Below are 26,682 nucleotides of genomic sequence, written 5' to 3'. Positions count from 1 at the left end.
ATCATTGAGCTTAAAACTTGAATCGGTCTGCACTCATTGATATGTGAGAAGTTTGCCCCTGTTCCTTAGTGGGGCAAAATTTGTAAGACAATTTCTATTTGGTTCAAATACAAAAACTTTGCCCTCTAGAAACCAAACCGGAAGTTGTGGGTATAAACTTTACATCAGGTTGTGAATCAATTGGAGTCATATTCCTTACAGCATATCCACGATGAATACAAAGCAATAACAATTTTTTTTAGCTAAATTGACATGTTCTACATATGTGTTATACATTAAGAGAAATTAAAAGCTAATGTATTATGATATTTGACACTTTCATGGAAATCCCAATAACAAGGTATTTAGTTCAGTTCAAAACAATATGAAATGAACGAAATACAAAACACCTGTACACATTTGGAATTTGTCCAAATTATTTGATTGATTGTCAACACACTTTTGAGTTTCGATAATCTTAATATAAAAAAAAACAACAACATGGTATGTGTTGTACTATATCGTTGTATTTTCAAACAAGCTGTATAAATAGAATGATTAATGCAGTTAAAAAATCATCAATTGGGCATTATTATATGGGCGGCCTAGTGTATACAACAAAGAGATTATACGCAGCAGATCGTACGAAAGTTCAGCATTAGCTAGCATTTAACATTTAGAAGTAAGTTAAGACGGGACGCGAGATAACAAGTTTGAGTGTCGAATTATTCACAAATGAAATGAGTTTTAAAGAAACAGATGAAATAACTAAATATTAAGAAGCTGGAACCTAAGAAACAAAAGGAATAAGGACAATGATTTTAGATTGGCTTTTGCGTACACTTTACATTGGTATTTTATATGTACTACACAGAAAAAATACCACGAAAATTTTTTCAATTAAAATTTTAATTGAAATTAAAAATCTTTTTAATTAAAAAATTAATTGAATCAATAAATTTTTAAATAACTACGGATTTTTTTCATTCACGATCGTGATTTAAATTTTGCCGATTTTTAATTAAAAATTTAATTGGAAATTATCATTAAAAATTTTGCGCTCTATAACGTGCAGCCTCGATTTCAATGCAATATGATTCACATATATTTAAACTCCTATATCTCGAATTTGAGGTTTTAGTTTTAGGTCCATGATTACTTTTGATTCAATCCTTTTTTTTTTTAATTGGATTAATTAAAAAATTAACTGGAAATTGCAATCATTTTTTCAATTGAAAATGCAATTTTTTTAATTGAAATTGTATTCAATCACCTTTTTCAAAAACTGTGATTGATATTATCATCTTCGTGATTCAAGCAGTTGCAACCAGTAAGGAAGGGCAAAAGTCGGGCGGGGCTGACTGTATAATACCCATGCATAGTCATGTAAAAAATTATAACCAAAGGGGTGTCGCACTGCGGCACACCGTTCGTACTCGGCTATAAAGAAAGTACATTATCATTGAGATCAAACTTGAACCGCAAAACACTCATTGATGTGAGAGATGTATGCCCCAGCTCGGTTCCTTTGCAAATTTTTACTCTACTCCCAAATGACTTTTTTTCAGTCCTTTACTACCGTATTGGTAAATATTTCCGGTTTAGGGGGTATTTCGGAAGTGGGTTGGCCATCCAGGCCTAAGCTTCGTGCTCTACTTTCAAATGCATTTTATATGAGCACCAATAGGCCAATAGGCAGGAACGGTAAACGGTTTGAGGGTGGGGTGGAGTCCAGGCCACAGTCGGAAATGAAGTTCAGTTAAGGGGGAGCTTTTGGGCGTAACCTCAAACATTTGGCTTCAAAATTGAATAACAGATACGTGTTCTACTCTCAAATACCATTCATTTAAGTCCCACATTGTTATAATGGGACAATTTTGAAAAAATTCGGTCTGACCTAACTTACTCCCAAATGTAAGTGAATGCTTCCTTGTACAAATTATATAAATATGATGTAATAATCTCGTGTATATTGATTGTATATAAAATAAAACAAAAACTTCCTAGCTGAAGTGTATAAGTAAGCGGCACAAAAGCTTATATGGCTGCATACATATCCTATATTGAATCTGGAAACATCTTCCAGAAATTTTTTTCATTTTCTTTCATTTATAAATTTAATTTAAGCATGTTATTGTTCTTTTTCCAACTCGGAAGATGTAAAATGCTCCCAGAACACAAGAACACGAAGATATTTATGTACATTAAATATAAATACAATATTCATTCATTACTCATAAAAATAAAAATAAGTGCCATGAACAACAAAAAAAACTTGAATTAAAGAAACAAAAATAAAAATTGTATCTCATTCACACTAAATTTTTATATATGCAGATAAACACACGCTTATCTAGTTGCATTCATAAAAATTGCAAATATTGGCATAACATCATATACAGAATGAATGCTGAACATTTTTTTAAGTCAGTCATATCCGCAATAAATGTATTTTTTTTCTCCCCATAGATAAAGCAAACAGATTAAATAGTTAAGCAAAAAACAATAACAATAATTTTAAAGGTGGTTAATATATTCAAATGGGAATTTTAAAAGAAATTGATAAACCATTTAAATATTATATACATTTTGATGACCATATGATTAGGTAAAATAATATATATTAGCCCACCCAGGCACTCTACGCTGTGCCTTCTTTCACAATACACAAAACAAAAATTTACTTCAATTTGTAATCTAAACTTCTAGAGTTCATGGTTGCATCTTAGCTTCAAAGGATTGTGTATTTTTATTAGTATTTTAAGTAGAGTTCAGTGCTCAGATACTTGACTTCATATGGTCAATGTTAGATCGTACTCTACTCTCAAAACCCTGCCCTTGAGATACTTGGCGCAAAAAGTTGTATATCAAATACAGTTGGGTATCAAATTTGTGCACTGTTCTCAAATATCTTGAATTTAAACCACACATTATCATAATTTGGTTACATGCCCGTTAGCCCGTTTTGGGGTTAAGGCTCTCTGAAAGATGAATCAATATTTTAATGTTTGTTTGATACCATGCTTCTAAAACCCCCGCAATTGAGTACTACCTTATCAAGATCATTGGTTTTAGAGCCTGGGATAACCTCAAGGCACATGACGCCATATTTCTATGTCAGATTCGCTATATCTTCCATTTGAGACACCATATTGCTTTGATTACGCCTTTCGTCGCATTATCTCCAACAACCCCAAAGCGAACATGTACATTTTGAGTATGTTCGCGAAAAGGCGACCTACCACATATCCCGTTCTTTAATTACTTAGAATCTTTATTCACTGCGAACATTTCAAGAATATTGACAACTTCGACTATATGAATTTACAAACTAAAAGAATTTTTATTTAAATAATAAACATATGAGCCCATCACATATTGCAAAATATTCCATCCTCTCCCCTACTTCTTTAAATTGTCCACCAACTATTTTGTTCATTGAGTGCATAGTATAGCCACACAATTAGTTATTTTGACTGAGCGAATTATTCATATCCGGCTATCTTTTTAATTGTCGCTTCTATGTTTAAATACAACAAGTGACACTGCATACTACAAGTATCGTAGTTCCAAAATTGTTTGTCTTGTTGTGTAGGCTCCCAATATATACATATACAAAATGCAAAAAAAATGCAAATGCCAAATAAAGCCGAGCCTTAAGGAATTGACTGACCTATTGGGTTGCCCAAAAAGTAATTGCGAATTTTTCATATAGTCGGCGTTGACAAATTTTTTCACAGCTTGTGACTCTGTAATTGCATTCTTTCTTCTGTCAGTTATCAGCTGTTACTTTTAGCTTGCTTTAGAAAAAAAGTGTAAAAAAAAGTATATTTGATTAAAGTTCATTCTAAGCTTTATTAAAAATGCATTTACTTTCTTTTAAAAATTCCGCAATTACTTTTTGGGCTACCCAATACATGATAAGCAGGGCCACGCACATCACACCACCACGAACCCTCACCTTGGCTCACCTACATGCCAAGTAAGGCCACGTACTTCACACCCCCACAATACTCTCACCTACTATAAATAGTGATTCTCTTTCTCTCGCACCTTTTGTTTCTCTTACTCTCACTACTACTCGCAAAACATGTACAAACAACAACAGCAAATGCCAAGCATGCCAAGTAGGGCCTCGCACATCACACCCTCACAACACTCTCAACTACTATAAATAATGGTACTCTTTCTCGCGCACATCTAATAGTTGTTTGTCTTACTCTTACCACTAATACTATCACATATGGCTTTGCACTCACACCCATAATGAATGCTTTCGAACAAAAACCCACAACAATTTGCTGTGCTTATGCTTCTTCTTCTTATATTGAAAATTAATTCCTTATTTTTATGACTTTTCTTAAAGGAAATTTAATTTTTATATATATTTGTCACTTCTCTGGAAAAATATCTTTCGATTGATGCCAATTTCAATAAAATCAATTCGGCCGCAATATCTACCGCAAAATCGCCTTTATATTATTAAACGGCAAGGGATTTTAAACGGCGTTTTGAGATACATACATCATATTACGGCCAAACGCCTGAATGGATTTTAATGAAATTGACACCAATCGAAGGATATTTTTCCAGAGAAGCGACAAATATATGTGAAAATTAATTTTTCTTAAAGAAAAGCCCAGCAAATTGTTGTTGGTTTTTTTATAGTAGTTGAGAGTGTTGTGGGGGTGTCATGTGCGTGGCCCTACTTGGCATGCAAGCCATTTGCTGTTGTTGTTTGTGCATGTTTTGCGAGTCTGCACAACGATACAGACAATTTTATAAATGCAGGTTATATGCAGTATGTGGTTGTTGTAAAGGCGAGTTTGTGGTGGTGTGGTAGAATATAAATAAACATTAATATCCCGAAAAGAAAATCCATGAAAATGAGAAATTAATTTCCAATAAAAAAGAAGCAGAAACACAACAAATTGTTGTTGCTTTTCACTTAAGCATCCGTAAATGACATCAATCGAAAGATATATTTCCAGAGAAGCGACGAAAATATATGAAAATTTCTTTTCCTTTAAGAAAAGCGATGAAAATGAGAAATTAATTTTCAATAAAAAAGGGAAGAAGCATAAACACAGCAAATTGTTGTTGATTTTTTTCTAAATCATTCGATATGGGTGTGAATGCAAAGCCATAGGCTAGTGGCGAGAGTTAGGGAAACATGTGGTGGGAGAGAAAGAGTATTTCTATTTGGATGAGGGTGTTGTGGAGGTGTGATGTGCGTGGCCCTACTTGGCATTTAATTCAGCCAATTTCTTAAGGCTCGGCTTCGGCGTGCGAGGCATTTGCATTTTTGTTGTTTGTATATGTTTTGCGAGCCTGCGCAAGTCCTTTGCAGAAGTTGAAATTAAAGAGATAGCCAGTTATGAACGATTCTGCTCAGTCAAAGTAACAAATTGTGTGGCTATACTATGCGCTTAATGAACGATATAGTTGGTGGACAGTTTAATGACGTAAGTCAGAGGATGCATGTATTTTTTTGCATTATATAATGGGCTAATATGTTTATTGCGTAAAAAAAGTTAATTAATGTTTGTTTGTATGTCTATATAGACTCTTCAACGACGTAGTTAGCGTGCATTCGACAAACAGACAGACAGTGTTGCCAAGTCGGAAAATTTTCAAAAGTAATTCTGGAAGTTTGTACACGAAACTTGACATAGTCAATGTTGAGGTTTTTTTCCAACAAATAGATATATTTCGTGCACATATCTCCATCCGTTTAAAAGTTCCAGAATTAATTTAAAGATTCTTCGATTTGACAATACTGTGAAACAGATAGACTATCGAGAATAAATATAGTTTGTTTGATCTCAGATCAATATTTCCATGTGTTACAAGCGTAATGGCCAAATTAGTAGATCCCCCGATCCTATGGTTGAGGGTAAAAAAAACTACATTACACTTTGTAATCATTCTTATTAACTTACTCTTGGTTGACTCTGTAACTTAGAACTGCTCAAGGGCACATCCAAACTTACCTAAAAAGAAAGAAGCAAGGAAAAAAGTTAAGAACGTTTATAGAAAACAAAGCATTCGAAATATTATGATTTACTTCAAATATTTTCCACTTCAATCATCGGTATAACAGCGACCAAGTCGCAGAGACACTGATGATGCATTGACAATTTTATCACATATTACTCGAAATAAAATTTAAGTTTTGTCCGGTAATGTCTACTTTCTGTTTAAAAGTGCTATCGAAAAGGATATTCCCATCAGATTAAAATCGTCGTCTTCAGTGGAATTTTACCAACGTTCTACGTTCGGGGGACCCTTTATTAACTCAGTTTACATTTGAATTATTTGGCAACAATCAAATCACGAGTTGATTGCGGCTTCTATAGTCTCAAGGACTCATATCGGGGTATCGATACTTAAGGGGCCTATATTAATCAATATATTGGCCGATTCGTAACATACTTGCACAGCTGCTGGAAGTCGTAAAAAACTCCCTGTGCTAAATTTCAGCTAAATCAGGAGAAAATTTAAGCTTCTAGGGGTTCAAGAAGTCAAGTTCGATTGAGGCTTCTAGGGGCTCGGTTTATAAAGGGCTATATCAGTTTTTTTGACGAATCGGGGCATACTTGGCACAGATGTTTAAAATCATAACCGGGTGAAAATTAAGTCAAACCAGGTGAAAATTAAGGCTTCTGGGAGCTCAAGAAGTCAAACAGGGGATCGGTTTTTATGGGGGCTATATCAGTTTTTTAACCAATTCTGAGCATTGTTGGAACGGATGTTGGAAGTTATAACAGAGGTCCTTGAGCCAAATTTCAGCCACATCAAGTGAAAACTTAAGCTTCTAGGGGCTCAAAAAGTCAAAAGCGGGAATCGGTTTATATGGGGGCTATATCAGTTAATAAATCGATTCAGTGCATACTTGGCATAGATGTTGAAAGTCATAACCGATGTCCTTATGCCAAATTTCTTCCAGATCGGATGGAAATTGAGGCTTCTAGAGGCTCAAGAAATCAAATCCGGGTAGCGATTTATATGGGGGCATAACAGTTTTTGTGACTGATTCTGAGCATAATTGGCATAGACGGGCGTGCATGCTTATGAGAGAAATGATTACACAAAATTTTAGCCCAACCGGCTATAGTGTCGATAGGAAAACTATCAATCGATATTCAGAGTAAAAATAAAATATCGATAGTGTGATTGATATTTTGCCAGCTCTACTATAAATCCTTATAAATCAAAATTTAACCGCCACCCCAATTTTTTCCAATTTTATCAAATAAATCCATAAACCCCCGCTTTTACACTGCTCAATAAACCGGATTTGAGTCTCTCCTCAGCTGATTTTATAAAGGGGTAACAAATGGTCGAGCCATTAAATCCGGATTTGAAGAGCAGTGTAAATGGGGTTAAACAGTTAGTTGGTATAAAACGTATTTCATTTGACATTTACATTTTTCTCCATGCAAAAATAAACGAGCAAATCCATTTGTCAACCAAATAAAAAACAGTTATTGAATGTTCTAATCTTATTCAGTAACATCTTAAAGTAACTGTTATGAAATGCAAGGAAATGTTAACAAAAAAAATGACTGACTCATCTGGCAGCAAGCAATGCCAAATCATATGTAGTTATGTAATATGGGCAAATGGCCACATTGCCTATGATGCCAACATTACCTTTAATAATATGGCATCCCCCTTCGAATATGGGGGTGGGTGGGTGTATCGTAATTGCATTAGTAGTGGCATCCCAGTTGGGATCGTTCACAACTGTTGGAGAATAATAATGATGACATGTGACATTTGAGACGTCTTATTGTAAATAACTTCGTGATAATTGATTTACATGCTATCGATTATCTCAGTAGCATGTATTGCCAACAACGTCAGCAATAATTACAAAACGAAATTAATATATGTTTATTAAAATCAATATTACTCCTTACCAACCAACGCCACACCATTCAACAATTGCACTGCATTGTTTTCAAAAAAAAAAAACCACAACAACAGCAATTCAAATTACAATGACGAAATTCGTTAATCGTTTATTCATTATGACGAATATTTTGTTTTTTTTTCGCCTTATTGTGTGTTAGTGTGTGTGTGTGTTTCTTTTTATTTTCATATTTTATTTTGCTTATTCCACAGTTTGTGCCTTAATCTATACTTGTATTGCGCGGCTTCGTTTGCAGTTTCTTGTTTCTGATTTTATTGTTGTTGAGTTGTTTTTTTTTTTCTTCTTAAAGCTTGACTTTGTTGTTGTTATCATTGTGTGTTTTTTTGTTGTTTCGTTTTGGGGTCTTTTTCTTTCTTCATCTTCTGAAGCGGATGTTAAGGTTTATATTTTATTTATACAATTTTGTTGTTTTGTTTTGTTTTATCCACACCACACTCCATACTACACAACATCACACCATATAGCACATGCATAAATGTCTGGCTTGCTGCTTGCTCCTCTCCGGCTGCTTGACTCTTTGCCGACAACACCACAAATCCACATGGTGTTGTGGTGTAGTTTTTTTCTCATATTCCCCCTCCACCATTCTCCACTTGAAATTTGTATAAAGGAATAACAACAACAACTACAACAAATCTTCGAGGAAAGAAACAAAATACAATAGCAAATAAAGCAAAATATGATCACGGTTTGTGGTATGACTCCGTGAGGAGTGTGGAGGCGCGCTTTTGCAACAGAAAATATACAACAACAAAAAACGCGAAAAACATTCACTTAAAAAAGTTATTGTAACCAAATAAAATTCACAACAAAAACAAAATATTTGGCATGGTAAAACAAACGACTTCACACAATTATGTAATCGCGTACTTTAAAATTATAAAGAAAACCAAAAACAAAACTACCAACGAAAAATGGTCTAAGGATGAATTATACCCCATTGAGATTTAAAGCGTAACCAGAGTATCCACTATAACTATTTATAGTGTTATACCACCACCACACTACAAGAATGGAAAAGTTGGGGGAAAAAAACCAAAATATTGGCTTATGGTCATCGACTATGGTCAAGCAAAGTAGGAAGGAAAACAAACACAATTGACTTATAAAGAGAAAAGCCTGATGTCCAACATTATGATCTGCTTCCCCATCACCAATTGAAGCATAATAATCGAATGATACAATTATCGGAGAGAAGCTTAATTGTTTGTTTGCTCTCTGACTTCATTACATTCAAGGCCATAGCAAACGTGAATTTGTTGTCGTTTATCGAATGTAAAACATCCGCTATGAGTAATCTCTAGTTGAATGACACAATTGTATGGTTAACACATAAAAAAAAATTAACGGGTTTGCCTAAAATTTCCATGTTTGATTTTTAACGATACAATTACGTCAAACACCTGCATAAGACGATGGAACAGCAATCAATTGAGAAATATTTCACTACTGATTATAGAATTTATGGAAGATACGTATACTTGATACAAAAACTTTTATAAAATACTACCAATTTCGTTTCACTTATCCGTAATTATACCCTCCACCATAGGATGGGGGTATACTAATTTCGTCATTCCGTTTGTAACACCTCGAAATATGCGTCTATGATCGTCATGACATTTTAAGTCGAACTAGCCATGTCCGTCCGTTCGTCTGTCAAAAGCACGCTAACTTTCGAAGGAGTAAAGCTAGCCGCTTGAAATTTTGCACAAATACTTCTTGTTAGTGCAGGTCGGTTGGGATTGTAAATGGCCCAAATCGGTCCATGTTTTGATATAGGTGCCATATAAACCGATCTTAAGTCTTGCTTTCTTGAGCCTCTAGAGGGCGCAATTCTCATCCGATTTGATTGAAATTTTGCACGTGGTGTTTTGGGGTGGCTTCCAATAACTGTGCTTAGTATGGCGCAAATCGGTACGTAATCTGATATAGCTGCCATATAAACCGATCTGGGATCTTGACTTCTTTAGCCTCTAGAGGGCGAAATTCTTATACGATTTGGCTGAAATTTTGTACAACAGCTTCTCTCATGACCTTCAACATACGTGTCCAATATGGTAGCTCGATACAGCTCCCATATAAACCTGTCTCCTGATTTTGCTTCTTGAGCCCCTACAAGGCGCAATTCTTATCCGAATGAACTGAAATATTGCACAATGACTTCTATAATGTTCAGCATTCATTTATGGTCCGAATAGGACTATAACTTGATATAGCTCCAATAGCATAACAGTTCTAATTTAATATTCTTTGTTTACCTAAAAAGAGAACTCGACAAATACGATCCATGGTGGAGGGTATATAAGATTCGGCCCGGCTGAACTTAGCACGCCCTTACTTGTTGCATCTACGAAGATGAAGAACACGTGGATGACGCTAAACATATTTTCTTCCACTGCACAGGAAGGAGGGAACCACGCGCCTCCCTTGAAGGTCAATTAGGGTCAATACCTGCAGAAACTGTTGTGGACAAAATGATCGGAAGTATTTACAACTGGACCGCAGTAGAAAGATCCTGCGAAGACGTCCCGAGACCAAAGGAAACTGATCTCAATGACGCAAATGCTGTCCGGGCACGGATATTTCCTTTTCTCTACGAAGATGAAGAACACTTGGATGACGATGAGTGTATATTTTCTTCCACTGCACACGATGGAAGGAACCACGCGCGCACCTTGAAGCCCAGTTAGGGTCAATAGCTGCAGAAAATGTTGCGGGCATAATGATCAGAAGTATTGACAACTGGACCGCAGTAGCAAGATGCTGCAAAGATTTCCTGAGACAAAAGAAAACTGATCTCGACTAAACATAAGTAATCTCAAGGATGAGTACTTGGATGCAAGCGATGTAACGAACGACGGTGTAGGAACCGATTTGAGGGCAACCTCGAAGTAATACAAAAGCGGTGCAGCGGCGCATTTGACTCTCTACAGTGATAAGATGGGTTTTTAGTCGGTCTGAAAACCTGGCATATCACATAATAGACGACTTATGTGTATGCAGCAATGCATTTTCGCATCCTAACCCAAAAAACAAACAAACAAAAATAAAAAAATGAGGGAATGTACAATTGAAATTTCCATACTATTTATAGAGAAGTTGGATCAGAACAGTTGGAATTCGTAACACAACACCACATTGAAAATTTCAGCCCAATCTGCTAACAATGCGGCTTCTAGGGGCCCAAGACGTCACATCCGAGGATCGGTTTATATGAGAGCTATATCAGGTTATACGCCATGCCGGACCATACTCACCACGGTTGTTGGAAATCATTACTGAACACTGCGTACAAAATCACAGCTAAATAGGCCAGCAATTGCGGTATCTAGGCGTTAAAGATGTCAAAACGGGAGATCGGTTTATATGGGAGCCATATCAGGTTATACACCGATTTGGACCATATTGGGCACAACCGTTGGAATTCGTAACGGAACCCTACATGCTACAATTAAGCCAAATCGGCCTACAATTGGGGCTTGTAGGGGATCAAGAAGACAAATTTAAATGGGAGCTACATCAGGTTATACACCGATTTGAACCATAATTGGCATGATCATCGAAAGTCGTGACCGAACACTATATGCAAAATTTTAGCCCAATCTAGGGGCCAATGAAGTCAGGTCGAACGACCAATATAAAAGGGAGCTTTATCCAAATCTGACCCAAGTTAAAAATTATTAAATTTTTGCGCATATTTGCCAATTTTTTTCAGAACGACTCCTTCCTTTCCTTGTTTATTTCAAGCCTTGTTTAACTCATTCTATTCTAATGTAGGTACATATTCTTTGAGTAAAATGATGACCTCGGGGTTTTTTTCTCACTCTCATAGTGTTTCACATACCCTTTTTTCACTGTGTGTTGTTTTTCATATCTTCCTGTTGCCTACCATTGTCGATCTGTTTGAGCACAAACACATGCGCACTTTTAACTTACAATTGCTGGACTAGAGAGAAGTTGTATTTGTTGTTGCTTGTGCTGGCTTGACATTTGATTTCAGAATTTTTATTTTAAGGAAAGAAGACACAAACCAACGTACAAAAAAAAAAGAAAATCGTATAACAATCAAGAATGGCTCAAGATGCACAATGTGGCAAACACGTGGTTGGAATTGCTAAATAAGTCTACTTTGTCAACATGTTTTTCATGTGTGTCTGTCTTTCTGTCAGACATATAAAAACGGCCGCCTTTAGCATGAACTTTAGAAACAGTGCCTTGCAATGAATTATGTCCTCCCTTCTAGAATTCTCAATGAATGTAGATATGTAGGTGTGTATCTAAAGTTTAGATATACAAATTCACCGGAAGGTACAAAAATTGGAATAAAACAAAACAAAAACAATAATGAAATAAAAAAACTTGTTGGAAAATGGTTACATACTATAGACAGCTATATTTTGAAAACCAATGGTTAACGATATTATTTTATAAAGATATATGCTGGGTCTATTTTATCGAGTATTTCTTGCGATTTTCATTTTATTTACACTGCATTTCGTTGACAACACTTCAACAGCTGTTGCAGAAATGAGTCAAATGCTTTGCTTAATTGCATACGCCATACATACATACATATATTTGTGTCAGTTACTTTTTATTTGCTTTAGAAGAAATATTTAACATTACAAAATAATTTTACTACATTATCAATATTTGTTCTTATTTGGGTTTTCAGGAGATCGGTTAATAAAGAAACAATATCAATGCACAGACCGAATAAAGCCAAATTTAATAATAGCTACACACTTTGCCAAATGGAATAGAGATATAAACAAACAAAAAAAAAATAATTTAAAAAAACATTTTTTCCTACAACAAATTTTTGGCTTAAAAGAAGTTTGGAATTTTTGCGTAAAAAAGACACAGACGAAGTTCATAAAAGTTTTACCATAACCGAAGAGACTTAAACATCAACATTTGGCAAATTGGCAACTAACAATACTAACACCACGACTAACTCTAACTGACACCCTCAGTTAAGGGTGATCTATTTTGCCAAACACTTAATATAAATTTAGGTGCAAAGGCCTGAGATCGAAAAAGTTATTCAGTTCTCTCACGGGGACTTTTTCAGTCCTTTTTTCCACAGAGCAGCAGCGCACAGTAATCTGTACCTTTGCGTTCGTCCTGCGGAGTGCACAGTTGTCCAGAACCCTATGCCACACCAGACATCCATAGGTGAGAATCGGCCGAACAACTGAAGTAAGCTTCCAGTGTACTGTCACCGACCTAAGCCCCCAACTCCTTCTCAATGAGTTGCGACAGTTGTTGTTGTAGAGCGCATTCAGGAGATCGGTTTATAACGTATGATTTTGGCCCCTTTCTTAAAGTTCCTTCTCCAGCTTTGTTTCTGGTCAAGAATCACAACTATGAATTGGTTCTAAGGAGAGGACGGTAGCTCAACCCCCTGGAAATACCCTGAACTTTTCAGTCTTTTTAGGGTTTAAAACAAGGTCATTAGTCCTCGTTCTAGAGCTGGCAAAATATCGATGGCACTATCGATATTTTATTGTTTTCGGAATATCAATCGATATTTTTCTTATCGATACCATCGGCAAAGTTACATGTTTTTCCAAAATTGAACAGAAATATGAGTTCCGACACTGAATGTATCCTATAACATACATTGCGCCTATAGAGGGCGCAATATTCATCCGATTGGGCTAATATTTTTTACATTGACTTCTCCAATTAATTCGAAATGACTATATTTAATTTCGTTTTATGCGGTCTGTGCATTAATTTTGCTTCTATATTAATCGATCTCCTGATGTTTACTTCACATTTCCGTTTGATAGGTGATGGGAAATTAACGATAGTTGCCATTTTTATTATTAGAAATATCGAAAATATCGAATGTTGCGATTATAGATAGTAAATTTATTTAAACTTGATTTTATTCGATCTGTACATTGATATTGTTTCTACATAAACCGATCTCTTAATTTTTACTTCTCATTTTCGTTTGAAATATAGGTAATGTGAGATTAACGATAGTACCGATACCGATCGATATTAGAAATATGGAATGTTGCGACTATCGATAGTTTGCCAGGTCCATCCAGGCAACTTCCTCAATGCCCCCGTCATAACCCTTGTATGGTTCCGATAGACCTAGTTGCCACGGATCATAGGGCCATACAAGAGACTATCGAGAGATGGCAACAAAGGGGCTGGTAAATACAACGAAGATGATATGGATAATCACCACATATGGGCCCTCCTCGAAATAATGCCGGATTGTTACGAGGTAGAATTAATCCCCCGGGGTAACAAAGGGTGGATTTTTAGCCGATACCGTTAATAAGATCGGAGTCCGACATAAGGCGAGAGATGTACTCGTCACATGCGTAAAGCGTTTTCCCATCCTGACCCTCAAAAAAAATCTCCCGCAAAATTCTATACCCCGAAGTAGGTAAAGAACTACAACTATAATATAGTCAGCAATTGTATCTACCTTGGCGCCGCCTTGAACTTTTGAAATATAATATTCGGGAACAAAGCCATCTCTCAACAGACAAAACCAGACACTGTTTCAAAATCAGACGAGGTGGTACTTTGCGTTAATCTTTGTTTTTGAGCGTTGCGTTGAAGAATGCAACTCTGCACCAAATCCCACAAAAGCAAAGCGTAAAAATTAAACAATCTTGACAGTATTTGAGGATATCGGCGTAGTATAAACCACGAGTTGTAAGAAGGATATGAGGTCGTTAGCATATTTAAACTTAAAACATACTTAAAAGGAAGAAGTTTTTTGAAGGTAAACATTCTGATAACAGGGGCAGGTGCAGTCCAATTCAAGTTTAAGCTCAATGATAAGGGGCCTCCTTTTTATAGCCGAGTCCGAACGGCGTGCCGCAGTGCAACACCTCTTTGGAGAGAAGTTTTAGTTTGCCCCTGTTCCTTAGTGGAATGTTCATGGGCAAAATTTGCATTTGCAAACATTCTGGTACACCCAACAAGGGAAGACCAAAACTCCGACGGAAAAATCAAGTGGAGAAAGACATCTGGAAATTAAGTGTCAGAAATTGGAAGATCGAGTTGCTTGGAAATCTAAATTCGGTAAGCGGAAGAAAAGTGTTGTCATAGCCAATTAAACTTAATTATCGATCGATTTCGGTCACATGTAACTATCTCACGATTATATCTTGTGATGTCTACTTTGGCAATTCAATACAAGACGGGGTCGCTTTTCTAACCCTTCCAGTTTAGAAAAATCCCATTTGTGAGGTAGCTAAGTAGGTACAATATTTTACTTTTCTTCAATACATTGGGGGGGAGAGGAGAGAAGTAAAGAACACACAACAAATGAAAAGTAAACTTGAGAACATTGTTTTACTACGTCGTCAAGAAAAACTAAAACCAGTTATAGGGGAGAACAACAACAAAATAAAAAATCGTTCACCTATAAATGCATAATAACCCATGGTGTTATGGTGGTTGTTTGCTTGATGATGCCACTTTTCATGTGTTGCTTCAATTTAAAAGCCGGCATTAGTTGCCACTATGAAATAATCCCAGAGTACGAGTATGTTCAAATGCAAGCATTGCTTGAATAAACCAGCGTTTGCTATTTCATGTTGTTTTATTTTTTTGTTTGTTATTTACTTTTATCCAAGAAACAGGAGAAGTAAGTCGACATTTCTTCACACACACACACACACACAAGCATACACACATCTCAAATAAGTAATGGCAAACATCGGCATGGAAAAGTAAAAGGCAACGCAACAAAACCCGGTAACCACCAACGGACGGCAGAGAAAAAAAATCATCAAATGCATGAAATCAAAAGTAAAGAAGAAAAAGAAGCACAATAAAAGTGCAAAAATGTTGATCAAACGATAGTGAATGGAAATGTGGAAATGTTTACAATGTGTACGTCTCATTACCTAATACTCGATTTCAAGAGGAAAACCAGCCAAAGATGAAAAGTGAGTGTGGCCTACACAGATGTTGCGAGATGGAAAAATATATCACATTTCTTTGGCGATAGGCAATAAAGGCTTAGTGCAACGAGTGCCGTATCCCATAACATTTCATTTCACAGTTGCAGGAAAGTTATGCGCTCTCTCTCTCTTTTTCGCTCTTTCTTTTTTTCTTATCGGTTTGAATTAATACTTAATTGCCCGTATTTGTCATATGGCAGAGTATAGGGAATTGTCGCTGTTGTCGCCGCCACCGGCGTCATCATCATTTAAGCCAAGTAAATGACAGACGTCAAGGCTGCAAGAAGAAAGGGAACTTAAAGGTCCAGACGTGATTAAAACGAGAAAAAATGCACACACCACACTACTTACTAAACGGCAAACAGGCAGCAATTGAGCCAGACTCACCATCAATCCCATTCAATGCTGCAGCCTTTCAATAGCACAAGAGCATATGATTTGAAACCTCTGAAAAGATTATGAACATAGTTTTCCTATACCCTTACAACAAACACACACACGCTTAAACATCATATACGTATGTATGCATGTACGTGCACACAATACACCATTGAGCCCGCACATGTGTTCAAGACAATACTTGGCCAAGCCAGTGAGCCGACCGTACAACCAAACGACCGATCGACCAGCAAAACCAGTCAGTCAGTCAGGCAATTCAATAATAATAATAAAATGCTGATTACAACACAAAATAACACCAAGAACCACAGCAGCAGCAACAATAAAAACAATGCCCCCAACAAGAAGACGAGAGCAAGAATATAATTCTATGGCGAAATATGAGAGCAACGCATATTTGATTCTGTAAAAAAAAAAAACGAACAAAAAGAGAACATGAACGTTTCTTCTACAGGCCATTGTTGCCAGATGTAATGAGTTTTTGTCTTATTGACAAATCAAAAGAATTGACACAGAAATGTTGTCTTGAGTGAATTAGGGATTTGTTTTTCCAAGACTAGTGACTCCGGTCACCTATATTTCAAACGAATATGAGAAGTAAAAATCAGGATATCGATTTATATGGAAGCAATATCAATACACAGACCAAATAAAACCAAGGTTAATAAAGTCAGATGGAAGTCATAATAGAAATCATTGTACAAAATGTTAGCCTAATCGGATGAAAATTGCGCCCTCTATAGGCGCAATGTATCTTAAACGATACATTCAGTGTCGGATTGGTTATTTTTGTTTAGTTTTGCAAAAAGTTTAACTTTTGCAATAGTATCCATCGGAAACATATCAATAGATAATTAGTCAAAACATTAAATATCGGTATTTTGCCAGGTCTATCTCGATACTGTAGAAATGATGATGACTCATAGGATTAATGACTGATCCGAAAAGATGCTAGAGCTGGCAAACTATCGATAATCGGAATATTCGATATTTTTAATAACAAATATCAATAGTATCGATACTTTTCAACCACCTACATGCAAAAAATAAAACGTTTGGGATATTTTTACAACAAACAAAATACTTTTTTACAAAGTTTTTCTTTTATAGTTGCCGGGCGCCCCGGTAGCCGAATTGGTAGCGTGCTTGGATTACCAGTGCAGGGGTCGTGGGTTCAATTCCCGCCAGAAGCCTTGGTATGGTGCTACTATGGTATCACAATGGACCTTAAATTGTCTAAGTGCGTCTGTAAAGGACTGCCACTCTTACCTAACCTACCTTGTAAAACTAAAAAAGCCGGTGTCGGCGATCAATGTTTTTATTTAGTTAAATCTTCTCAGAACATGTCGAACTTTTTAACTTACATTCGATTTTTCGAAATCCAAACGGGACTTTTGTCTAAACGTCCATAAAAATTACACTAAATATAAGCAATCCGACACGATACATTCAGTGTCGGATTGCTTATTTTTGTTTAGTTTTGCAAAAATTTAACTTTTGCGATAGTATCCATCGGGAAAATCTCAATCGATATTCTGTCAAAAAATTAAATATCGATAGTGTCATCGTTATTTTGATACATAGCGCCTATAGAGGGCTCAATTTTCATCTAATCAGAATACCATTTTGTACAATGATTTCTCTTATGACTTCCAACTGACTATATTAACCTTGGTTTTATTTAGTATCGATACTATCGAAATTTATTATTAAATATCGAATGTTGCGATTATCAATAGATTGCCAGCTCTAATTTGGTCTCTAGAAAACGAAAATGTTGTAATTTGCTACAGCCGTTTGCAGCTGTATGTGTAGTATTTGATTTAGTAACACATCCTCAATGTAAGAACTAACTAAATATTTAGTTGACACTGGGGTTTAACATTAGTAATTATTTTAAAATGTCAGTAAATGTTGTAAATTGTTGTTGTTGCTTGAAGTGGTATATATATTTTATAATAATATGATACATTTAATTTCGAGACGTTGAGGATTTTATTTCGCTGTAGGCGGAGTATAGCTATTTCGTACTACTTTAAACCTTTTTTGCAATATTCTGGGATTTTTAAATCCCATCTTATTCCTAGTGTATGAAGTCAATGAGTCAGCTAAACAACTCTTTAACATTAATAGGGTTGAAATTGTATATTTGCATTTAATGTTATCCAATTTCATACCATATTTATATTTTCTTTCATTGCTTCTTGAAATGGCACTTAAGAACCTATATTTATATTTATATTTCAGTCTCAAAAGGTAAATTTTTTCATTGTTAATAGCATCAAATCAGATCTTTACAATACTGCCGCAAACAATATTTCAATGTAATATTTAAACCTGTTGCCTGAAAAGTGAAAATAGTATAGTCTTATTGGTTCCAAATAGTACTTATTAGTTCCAAATAGTACTTTTTGGTACCAAATAATACTTTTTGTTAACAAATAATTACTTTTTGTATCAAATAGTACTTTTTAGTAGCAAATAGCACTTCTTGGTGCCAAATAGTACTTTTTTGATTTTAATGTTGCAGACCAAGATTTCCTGCTTCATTCGTTAAGTGGTACGGGAAAAAGTACAATTCGAACAGTTGTACGAAAAATGGTACATTTCGTATTGTTGTGCCAATGGCCCTTAGCTATAAATTTGAAGTCGATGGCTCAACTAAAATTCTTTTTGTCGCACCTTTCCATACAAATGGAACCAGTGTGGAACCGTGATAGCTCAACAACTTTCCTGCAAATGCAGACGACTCATTTCCTATTGGGCAGTGATTGATACGAAAATGCTAGATGTATATCTCGCTTGTAACGAGGGACCACACGACAAGCGTCGCCTATTCATCTGCACAACCAGCAATCGATCTCCCTCCACAAATATGCAGCCACAAAAACAACAAACCTCGTTTTAATTCATTACAAAATGCATTTCTGTTCATTATTTCAAGTAAACTTTAATGTTCTGGCATGCTTTGTAAAACTTTGAGTATGGCAACACTATTATACTAAACATATGAGTGTCTCTTATGTATGTATATGTGTGTAAGTAATTGAAAAAAAACCCCTTAAGTGGTCGAACAAGTGATCGAACGACTGGAAATACATAGCAATAATAAAGAATGAACGATGATAATAACAATTCTACAATTCTTGTTGTCGTCGTCGTCATAGTCGTCAAAGTATTGTTTATTAAGATTGTTTTTATTTTTCTTTCTTCACGAAAAAAAAAACTCATAGTCAGCAGCAATAACAGCACCAGAAAAGTTTGCAGTTAATCATTCATTCCAATTTTTATTTAATGTTATAATACTACATTTAGTATTTAAATATATACAAACACAAAACTACATTATATTACAACATTTTTCTATCGGCGTAAAATAAATATACAGGGTGGCTGATGAAAGCCGCTACCAAAAAAAAATGTAATAACTTTTTTTCTATTTAATAATAATAATTTAGTAATTAATTTAATTAATTAATTAATTAATTTAATTAATAATAATTTAATAATTAATTTAATAATTTAATTTAACATGAATAAAAGAAAAATGTATTCCATACACCGAAAAAAAAATGTAGCAATATTCATCATTGTAGCAATATTCATCAGCCACCCTGTATGTTAAGGTTCTATGTGCTATCTTCTTTCTATAGTATAGGGGTATCAAGTAACATATCTTGAAATATCGAAATATCTACGACACTATACAATTCATGCAAAATTTTCAGAAACATAAGAGAGAGAGAGAGAGAGAGAGAGATACCAGTGACTGATGTCAAAAAAAGGTTTTAGGCAAAAAACAATTGGATCTACATACTTTCTTAGTCTGCTCCGAACAGCATGACCCAAAACGACCTTCCTTCATAGTGAAGTTTTAGATGACGGAAGTTTTCATAAATGTTCATTAAAGGATGGCGCTAGCTGACACACGTGCTTCCATTAAAAAAGAACCTCTAAGTGCAGTTTAAATCATGATGAGGCCTTAGGCAGGGAGGCAGCGTATTGTTTGATATCTTTAATATCCTACTGACGAAGCTTACGAGATGCAGTTGTGAATAGAATGACGCGCAATTTGCAAAAAAATGCAACAACACCTAAAATGTTTCGGCAAACGTCCACTAACGTCATGAATTTCCGAACATTGTGTTCCTTGAGCAGAAAAATTTACCAATTGAGCCAAAATTATCGTGTTGTTGTAGAAGTGTGTTGTACACTGAGGAGGCAGCCCTTGCCGACGAAGAACTTCATCAGCTCAATACGGTACGTACAACCGGCTGCCATGGCATTCAAAATGATCGTGTTAACTTAACCGAGCGCATGCACGGGGTGACTATGAGCACCACACGGTTTCGAATTCTGGGCTCCATCACGAGCATCTCAGCTGCCGCGTCCACAGATTGCGGATACTGGAATTCTTCGTATACGGAGTAACTGCAATTGCAGTCGCGGGCAATCACCTATATCGAGTGGAGAGTCTCAGTGAGACGCCAGGCGGCACCGGCTCTTGCCTAAATGCTGAGTGCCTGAGATATTCGATATAACGCGGTCCTATGGACCGGAACGAGTTTACTCACTTTTGGAGCTGGACGAGTATCGCTACCTCCTCATACAAATATGGCTATTAAAGGATTTTTTCAGGGATGCTACAAAAGTACGCCAATAGGGACAGCAAACGACGCCATATTTTTTGCCGCTGTTTTAACACTTCTCTTCAGTAAGGTTTTCCGTCTCATGATGCATGTGTATGTATGCGTCTTATGTTCATAAATTAGGCTGAGCTACAACTTGAAACTGATTCGGATTGCCAGCGAAAAACCATTTTCAGCGATGAGGCTCATTTCTGGCTGAATAGCTTCGCCAATAAGCAAAATATACGTTATTGGTTAGACAGCAAGTAATTCGATTTGGATCTCATTCACGAATCACGTGACTCACGCGTGACACGACTACTCCCTCACGTAGCACGCCTCTTATCCACAACCGTTTTTTTTTTATTTAATAAAATTTTAATAATATCGACACTGTGGTCATATCCATCTTCTCTCTTAAATGTAGAGTCTTAATTAGAGCCGGAAAACTATCGATAATCGCAACATTCGATATTTTTGATAGGTTTGATAGTATATATAGATAGTATCGATACTATCGTTTATTTCCCATCACCCTATGTTTCTAACGAAAATGATAAGTAAAAATCAGGAGATCATTTATATACAAGCAATATCAACACGCAGACCAAAAAAAGCCAAGGTTAATAAAGTCAGTTGGAAGTCGTGAGAGAAATCATTGTACAAAATGTTATCCTAATCGGATGAAAAAAGCGCCCTCTTTAAGCCCAATGAATCTTAAAGGATACATTAAGTGTCGGATCGCTTATTTTTATTTAAATTTGCAAAACATTTAAATTTTTCGGAAAAATATCAATCGATATTTAGTCAAAAAATTAAATATCGATAATGCCATCGATATTTTGTCAGCTCTAGTCTAAATATATCAGCCATCTGGTAAATTGTTAGGAACTTAGTTTGTGTGATTTTTTTTTCAACGCAGTTGATTCCTATGTAAAGCTAATTCTTATTACATACAATACATTGGTAGTCCATATAGATATGTATCTTTATGGTGGAAAGTGAACGAAATATTTTACTAAATACCTATATATTTGAACTGAAAGTTTTTATGTTAATCTATGATTTATAGTGACGCTACGTGTTTAATCATGCCGATAGTACATCGTCTATACATTTTTGTTTTGCATTCACGTTGTCGTAATCCAATAGCAAAATCAGGAGAGCGAAAGTGAGCGAGAGAGAGATAGAGGAAGGACAAAGAGTAAAAAACTGGAGTTTAAGACATTGTTGTACTCTTGCTTTTGGTGTAATAGTTGCTATTGAGGAGTCACAAAAATATAATAACAACAACAACAACCACAATATACAGGCATATGAAATGCATTGCACAGAGGCTTGTTGTAAATTTGCTTGCATTGAGCGGAGGAGGGAGGGAGAGAGAGAGAGTAAGAAACAAGAAGTTACTTGCAACAAGAAATCACACACAGCTGAAATTTTTGTTATCGCATAGACAGGAAATGGAATTTACATACAAACATACAACTTACTCGTAACGAAATATCAATGTCCATGGGTATGTACATATGTATGTATATACAAAACACAAATCAAAATAGGTATAAATGTGCATAGCAATTGCTTTTATTTGCTTTTATAAAAATTGAAAGAAAACCCGAAAAATGTATTCCAATATTGTCGGTTTTCCGACCCCCACCTCCATTAAAGCAGTGTAAATCAAAACATGACGAGATCTCATCAGACCACTATTGATTTTCATTTGCCTTGGCCTCAATATTCTGATGCGAACGATCCTCGCTTGCTATATATTTCACAGCCTAAAACATTGAATTTCCATTTTGTATGAATACTTTAAAATGCGATTCTTGGAATAACAAAAGTAAATAAAATATGCATAAAATGTAAATTTCCTGAAAACAAAAAAAAGAGCATTACAAATATAAGGATATATATTTGTAATATATACAATAAGACATATATTTGCATACTGTGAACCCTATAACCACGAAATGTATTTGAAAGAAATCTAAGTGTGATTATCGATTTTTCGTATAAAAGGGGTTACATATTTTGGATTTCTAGGACTAGACGTTTAGGTATCTTAAGGAATTTACAAAGCGATAGAAAAATGGATGCCTTATCATGACTATAAGAAATCATAAAAAAATCGGGTGATAATGGCGCCCTCTAGAACCTAAATAAACAAAATCGGGCGATCGTTTAGCGTGACTACCACAGACTGACAAAGGGAGAGTGCTAAATCGTTTTAGAGTTCCAAGAAAATCAAGAATATATACATTGTTGGGTCTCAGATCAATATGGCGATGAGTTACAAACGGAAAGAATATGTTAGTTTACCCTCATTCTATGGCGAAGAGTATAAAAATGTTTTCGCATCAGATTGAATCTGACTCTTTTCAATGTTAATGCCTGTTTTACAGAGTTTATAGAGTTCCACACAAAAACAAACCTACGTTTTGCATAAAGTAAACTGTTTACGTTATATAATATGTATATACATACGTACGTTTTTGTTGTTGTTTTTTTTTTTAATTTTTAATAATGCTGAGATTTCCAAACCAATTGTATGGGGAGACCTAACAACAATTGTTTCAAAACACAAACAAATTATGGGATTTTTTTTTTTCATTTTGTGTAAAATAACTTAAACTGATTAGGTTTCCACGCTATTCTTATTGTGTTATCACAATCACAATGTTTTGTTTTTTTGTACTTGTTTTTTTTTGTGATCATATATGAACAAATTTTTTTTTTGAAAACACTAAAATAAATTTTGGGCAATTAACCTACTTGTACGAAACATTTCAATGTTTTTTAGCATGGTTAACATAATTAAAACATTTTTTAAATGCCTAACTACACATGTACCTACTAACCCAACCTTTTTGTAATGAATAAAAATTTGAATGAAGACAGATATATGAACAAAAATATATAGAATATGTGGATCAAAACATTTTAACCCATCCAAGACCTAATAAAGTCAAAAAATGAGTCATAAGCAGTGTTGCCACTTAAGAAAAATGCTTCCTAAGAAATATTTAAAAAAAAAATACTACCAAAATCTACCAAATGTTCTAAAAGCGTAAATGCGGTATATGTTTTTATACCCACTACCGGAGACTAGCCATTTCGCCATTCCATTTTCAACACATCACATTATACATTTTCAACGCTACAAACGATCTAGTGCCATCGTTATTCATAAAGGATTGATCCAGCCATGTCTGTTCTTCTATTTGTTGATATCACTCTATAATCTTACGTTTAATGATCTGGACCCCAAATACACTTTTATCAACGACATTTATCGAATGGAATTTGGTGCTTTATATACCCGAACCTAGTGATGCACACTTTTAAAACATTTAAAGAGTCAATTACAAATCATAAACTAAAAAAATGAAAAGCAAATAATAACAATAACAAGTAAAAGCGTACTAAGTTCGGGCGGGCCGAATCTTATATACCCTCCACCATAGATCGCATTTGTCGAGTTCTTTTCCCGATATCTCTTTTTAGGCAAACAAAAATAAAAGAAAAGAATTGATTTAATATTGGAGCTATATCAAGTTATAGTCCTATTCGGACCATAATTGGATTGAATGTTGGAGACCATGGTATAAGTCATCCAAGATCGGTTTATATGCCAGCAATATCAAAACATGGACCGATATAGCCCTTTTACAATCACAACCGACCTACACCAATAAGAAGTATTTGTGCAAAATTTCAAGTGGCTAGCTTTACTCCTTCGAAAGTTAGCGTGCTATCGACAGACAGATGGACGGACATGGCTAGATCGACTTCAAATGTCATTACGATCAAGAATATATATGCTTTATGGGGTCTTAGACGAATATTTCGAGGAGTTACAAACAGAATGACGAAATTAGTATACCCCAATCCTATAGTGGAGGGTATAAAAAACTAAAGAAGAAATTTTTTCTTTCCCTTTTTTTGAAAAAAAAAAAACAAACAGAAGCAATCCTCACGATTTTGTTTAGAACCATTGGAGGAAAAAAAGTGTATTTAAATGACCATAACATAAAATCGTACCCGTAGAACAAAATAGTGGGCCTATCGCTCTAATTTTTTTAATACACTGGATCACATCATCTCCTAAAAAAACTACATAACATTTTCACAGACCTCACACGCTCAAAAATTTACGCTTTCGCCGCTTAAATGTGCTAGTCCACTTAGTAATATTATATAGCATTCTCTCATATCAATGTGTGCTTCCGGCTCTAGTTTAGTCTCAAAGACTTGGAATCTCTATTTTTTAGCCAGGTTGGGCTGCCAGAATTTTTGGTTTTTCTTTTCAATTTTTACACCCAACACCGAAGGATTGGGGTATATTGATTTTGCCATTTTCTGTCCCACTCAATGAAATATTCCCTCCAACCAAGCAACGTATTGTTGATTGTTGTAAAATTGTTAGACGCTCTAAACATACATGTATAATAGATTTTTATTACAAATTATCACATAACTAATCTGACAGATTTTAGCCGAGTCGCCAAGAGCATGCCGCTGAGCGACACTCTTCCTTTGAATTTTTTTAAAAGCCAGAAATCTTCACTATCGACTTAGAATGTCACGATTATAGACTTTTTAGAACGAAATTAAGTACCACATTCGTTAATGTTCGATAAATAATGTTTTTGCATTGAAAATATATTTTTAATAAAATTTTACTTATAAAAATTGTTCGTGGGTGCATCTATACCATAACCATGGTATGAATTATTACTCATAACTCTTTCCCACTTTAGTTTTTATTGCAAACTGCTGATTTGTTCTCTTCTCCACCACCCTCCAACCAATAAAATCGATAACACAATATGTACGACGAAAGATGCCATGGGTGGTATATTATGGCTACGCTGCTCGACGGCAATTCATGTCATGTCATTGTTTTCGAGAAGCTAATAAAATTCGCAAAGCTTATCAGAATTAGCGCAATATAAGTGTTAATCTCATGTCGAAGCAGGTTATTGTTGTTGTATAAATAATACTTTGGGTTATTATTATTGTTGTTGTTGTTTATTTATTCGCAGAATATGCCATATTTTTGTTAATCAATTTTGAGTGGCGCAGCGAACACAAAAGCGCTGGCGCAAGAGCGGCAGAACAAGCAACAACAGCTGAGACAGACAACAGTAGTTCCGGGTTAGTTTCATTTCAAATGGATAGCTTATAAATTGAAGTTAAAGTGATTTTGCAAAGACAAAATAGAAAAAAAATAAAAACAAAAAACCACTTGAAAGCCACAGCACAAGTTGGGCTTTTTTTAAGTTTTGGACTTCTATTTTTCTCCCCTTGCGTAAACTGAGAAAAGTGAAAAGAAAAAATTTGTGTTGTTACCTCACAAATTATGTCAATATTGGGCTTAATATACGGTTACCAAGTTGCTGCCTTGAAGAATATTAACGCCCCCGAGTGCAATCTCTGTAGGATGGATGATTAAAATTTCGAACTGGTTGCAGATGTGTAACCACAACCACATCACTTTAATCGAATAATGATGAGAGTTGTTATTGTTACGCTAAGTACTTGACACACAGCACTCAGCTACCAAGCTAATTAAATTCCCAACATTTCAATAAGAATTTAAGAAAAAAAAGGTGCTATTGTATTTTCCTTAAAGGGGTCTAGAGAAGTCAGACTTAATGTTCTTTAAAACACAGCTCTATGTTTTTACGTCATTTACATTTGTTATTTATTTCTGTAAACGTGTATGTGTGTGTGTGTGTTTTTTTTTTTTCAATTATTAAAAAAAGGTTCGTTCGCAAGCGCA

General features: G+C 35.2%; 1 protein-coding gene across 2 annotated transcripts in view; it reads right to left on the bottom strand.

Annotated features, from left to right (window-relative positions):
- LOC106083906 (protein TIS11) overlaps positions 1-26,682 on the bottom strand; it is a 103,470-nt gene that overhangs the window by 68,226 nt on the left and 8,562 nt on the right. The window contains exon 1 of one of the 2 annotated variants that reach the window (XM_059368356.1): positions 7,905-7,937. The exons of the other annotated variant lie outside the window; for it this stretch is intronic. Coding sequence (XP_059224339.1) covers positions 7,905-7,922 — 18 coding nt within the window. The 5' untranslated portion in view covers positions 7,923-7,937. Of the gene's footprint in view, positions 1-7,904; positions 7,938-26,682 lie in introns of those variants that run through there. 2 annotated transcript variants of the gene reach the window in all.

Source organism: Stomoxys calcitrans, chromosome 4 (assembly GCF_963082655.1).
Source record: "Stomoxys calcitrans chromosome 4, idStoCalc2.1, whole genome shotgun sequence".
NCBI classification, from domain to species: Eukaryota; Metazoa; Arthropoda; class Insecta; order Diptera; family Muscidae; genus Stomoxys; species Stomoxys calcitrans.
Note: the sequence above shows the minus strand (reverse complement) of the source record. Positions and strands in the feature narration are given on the sequence as shown.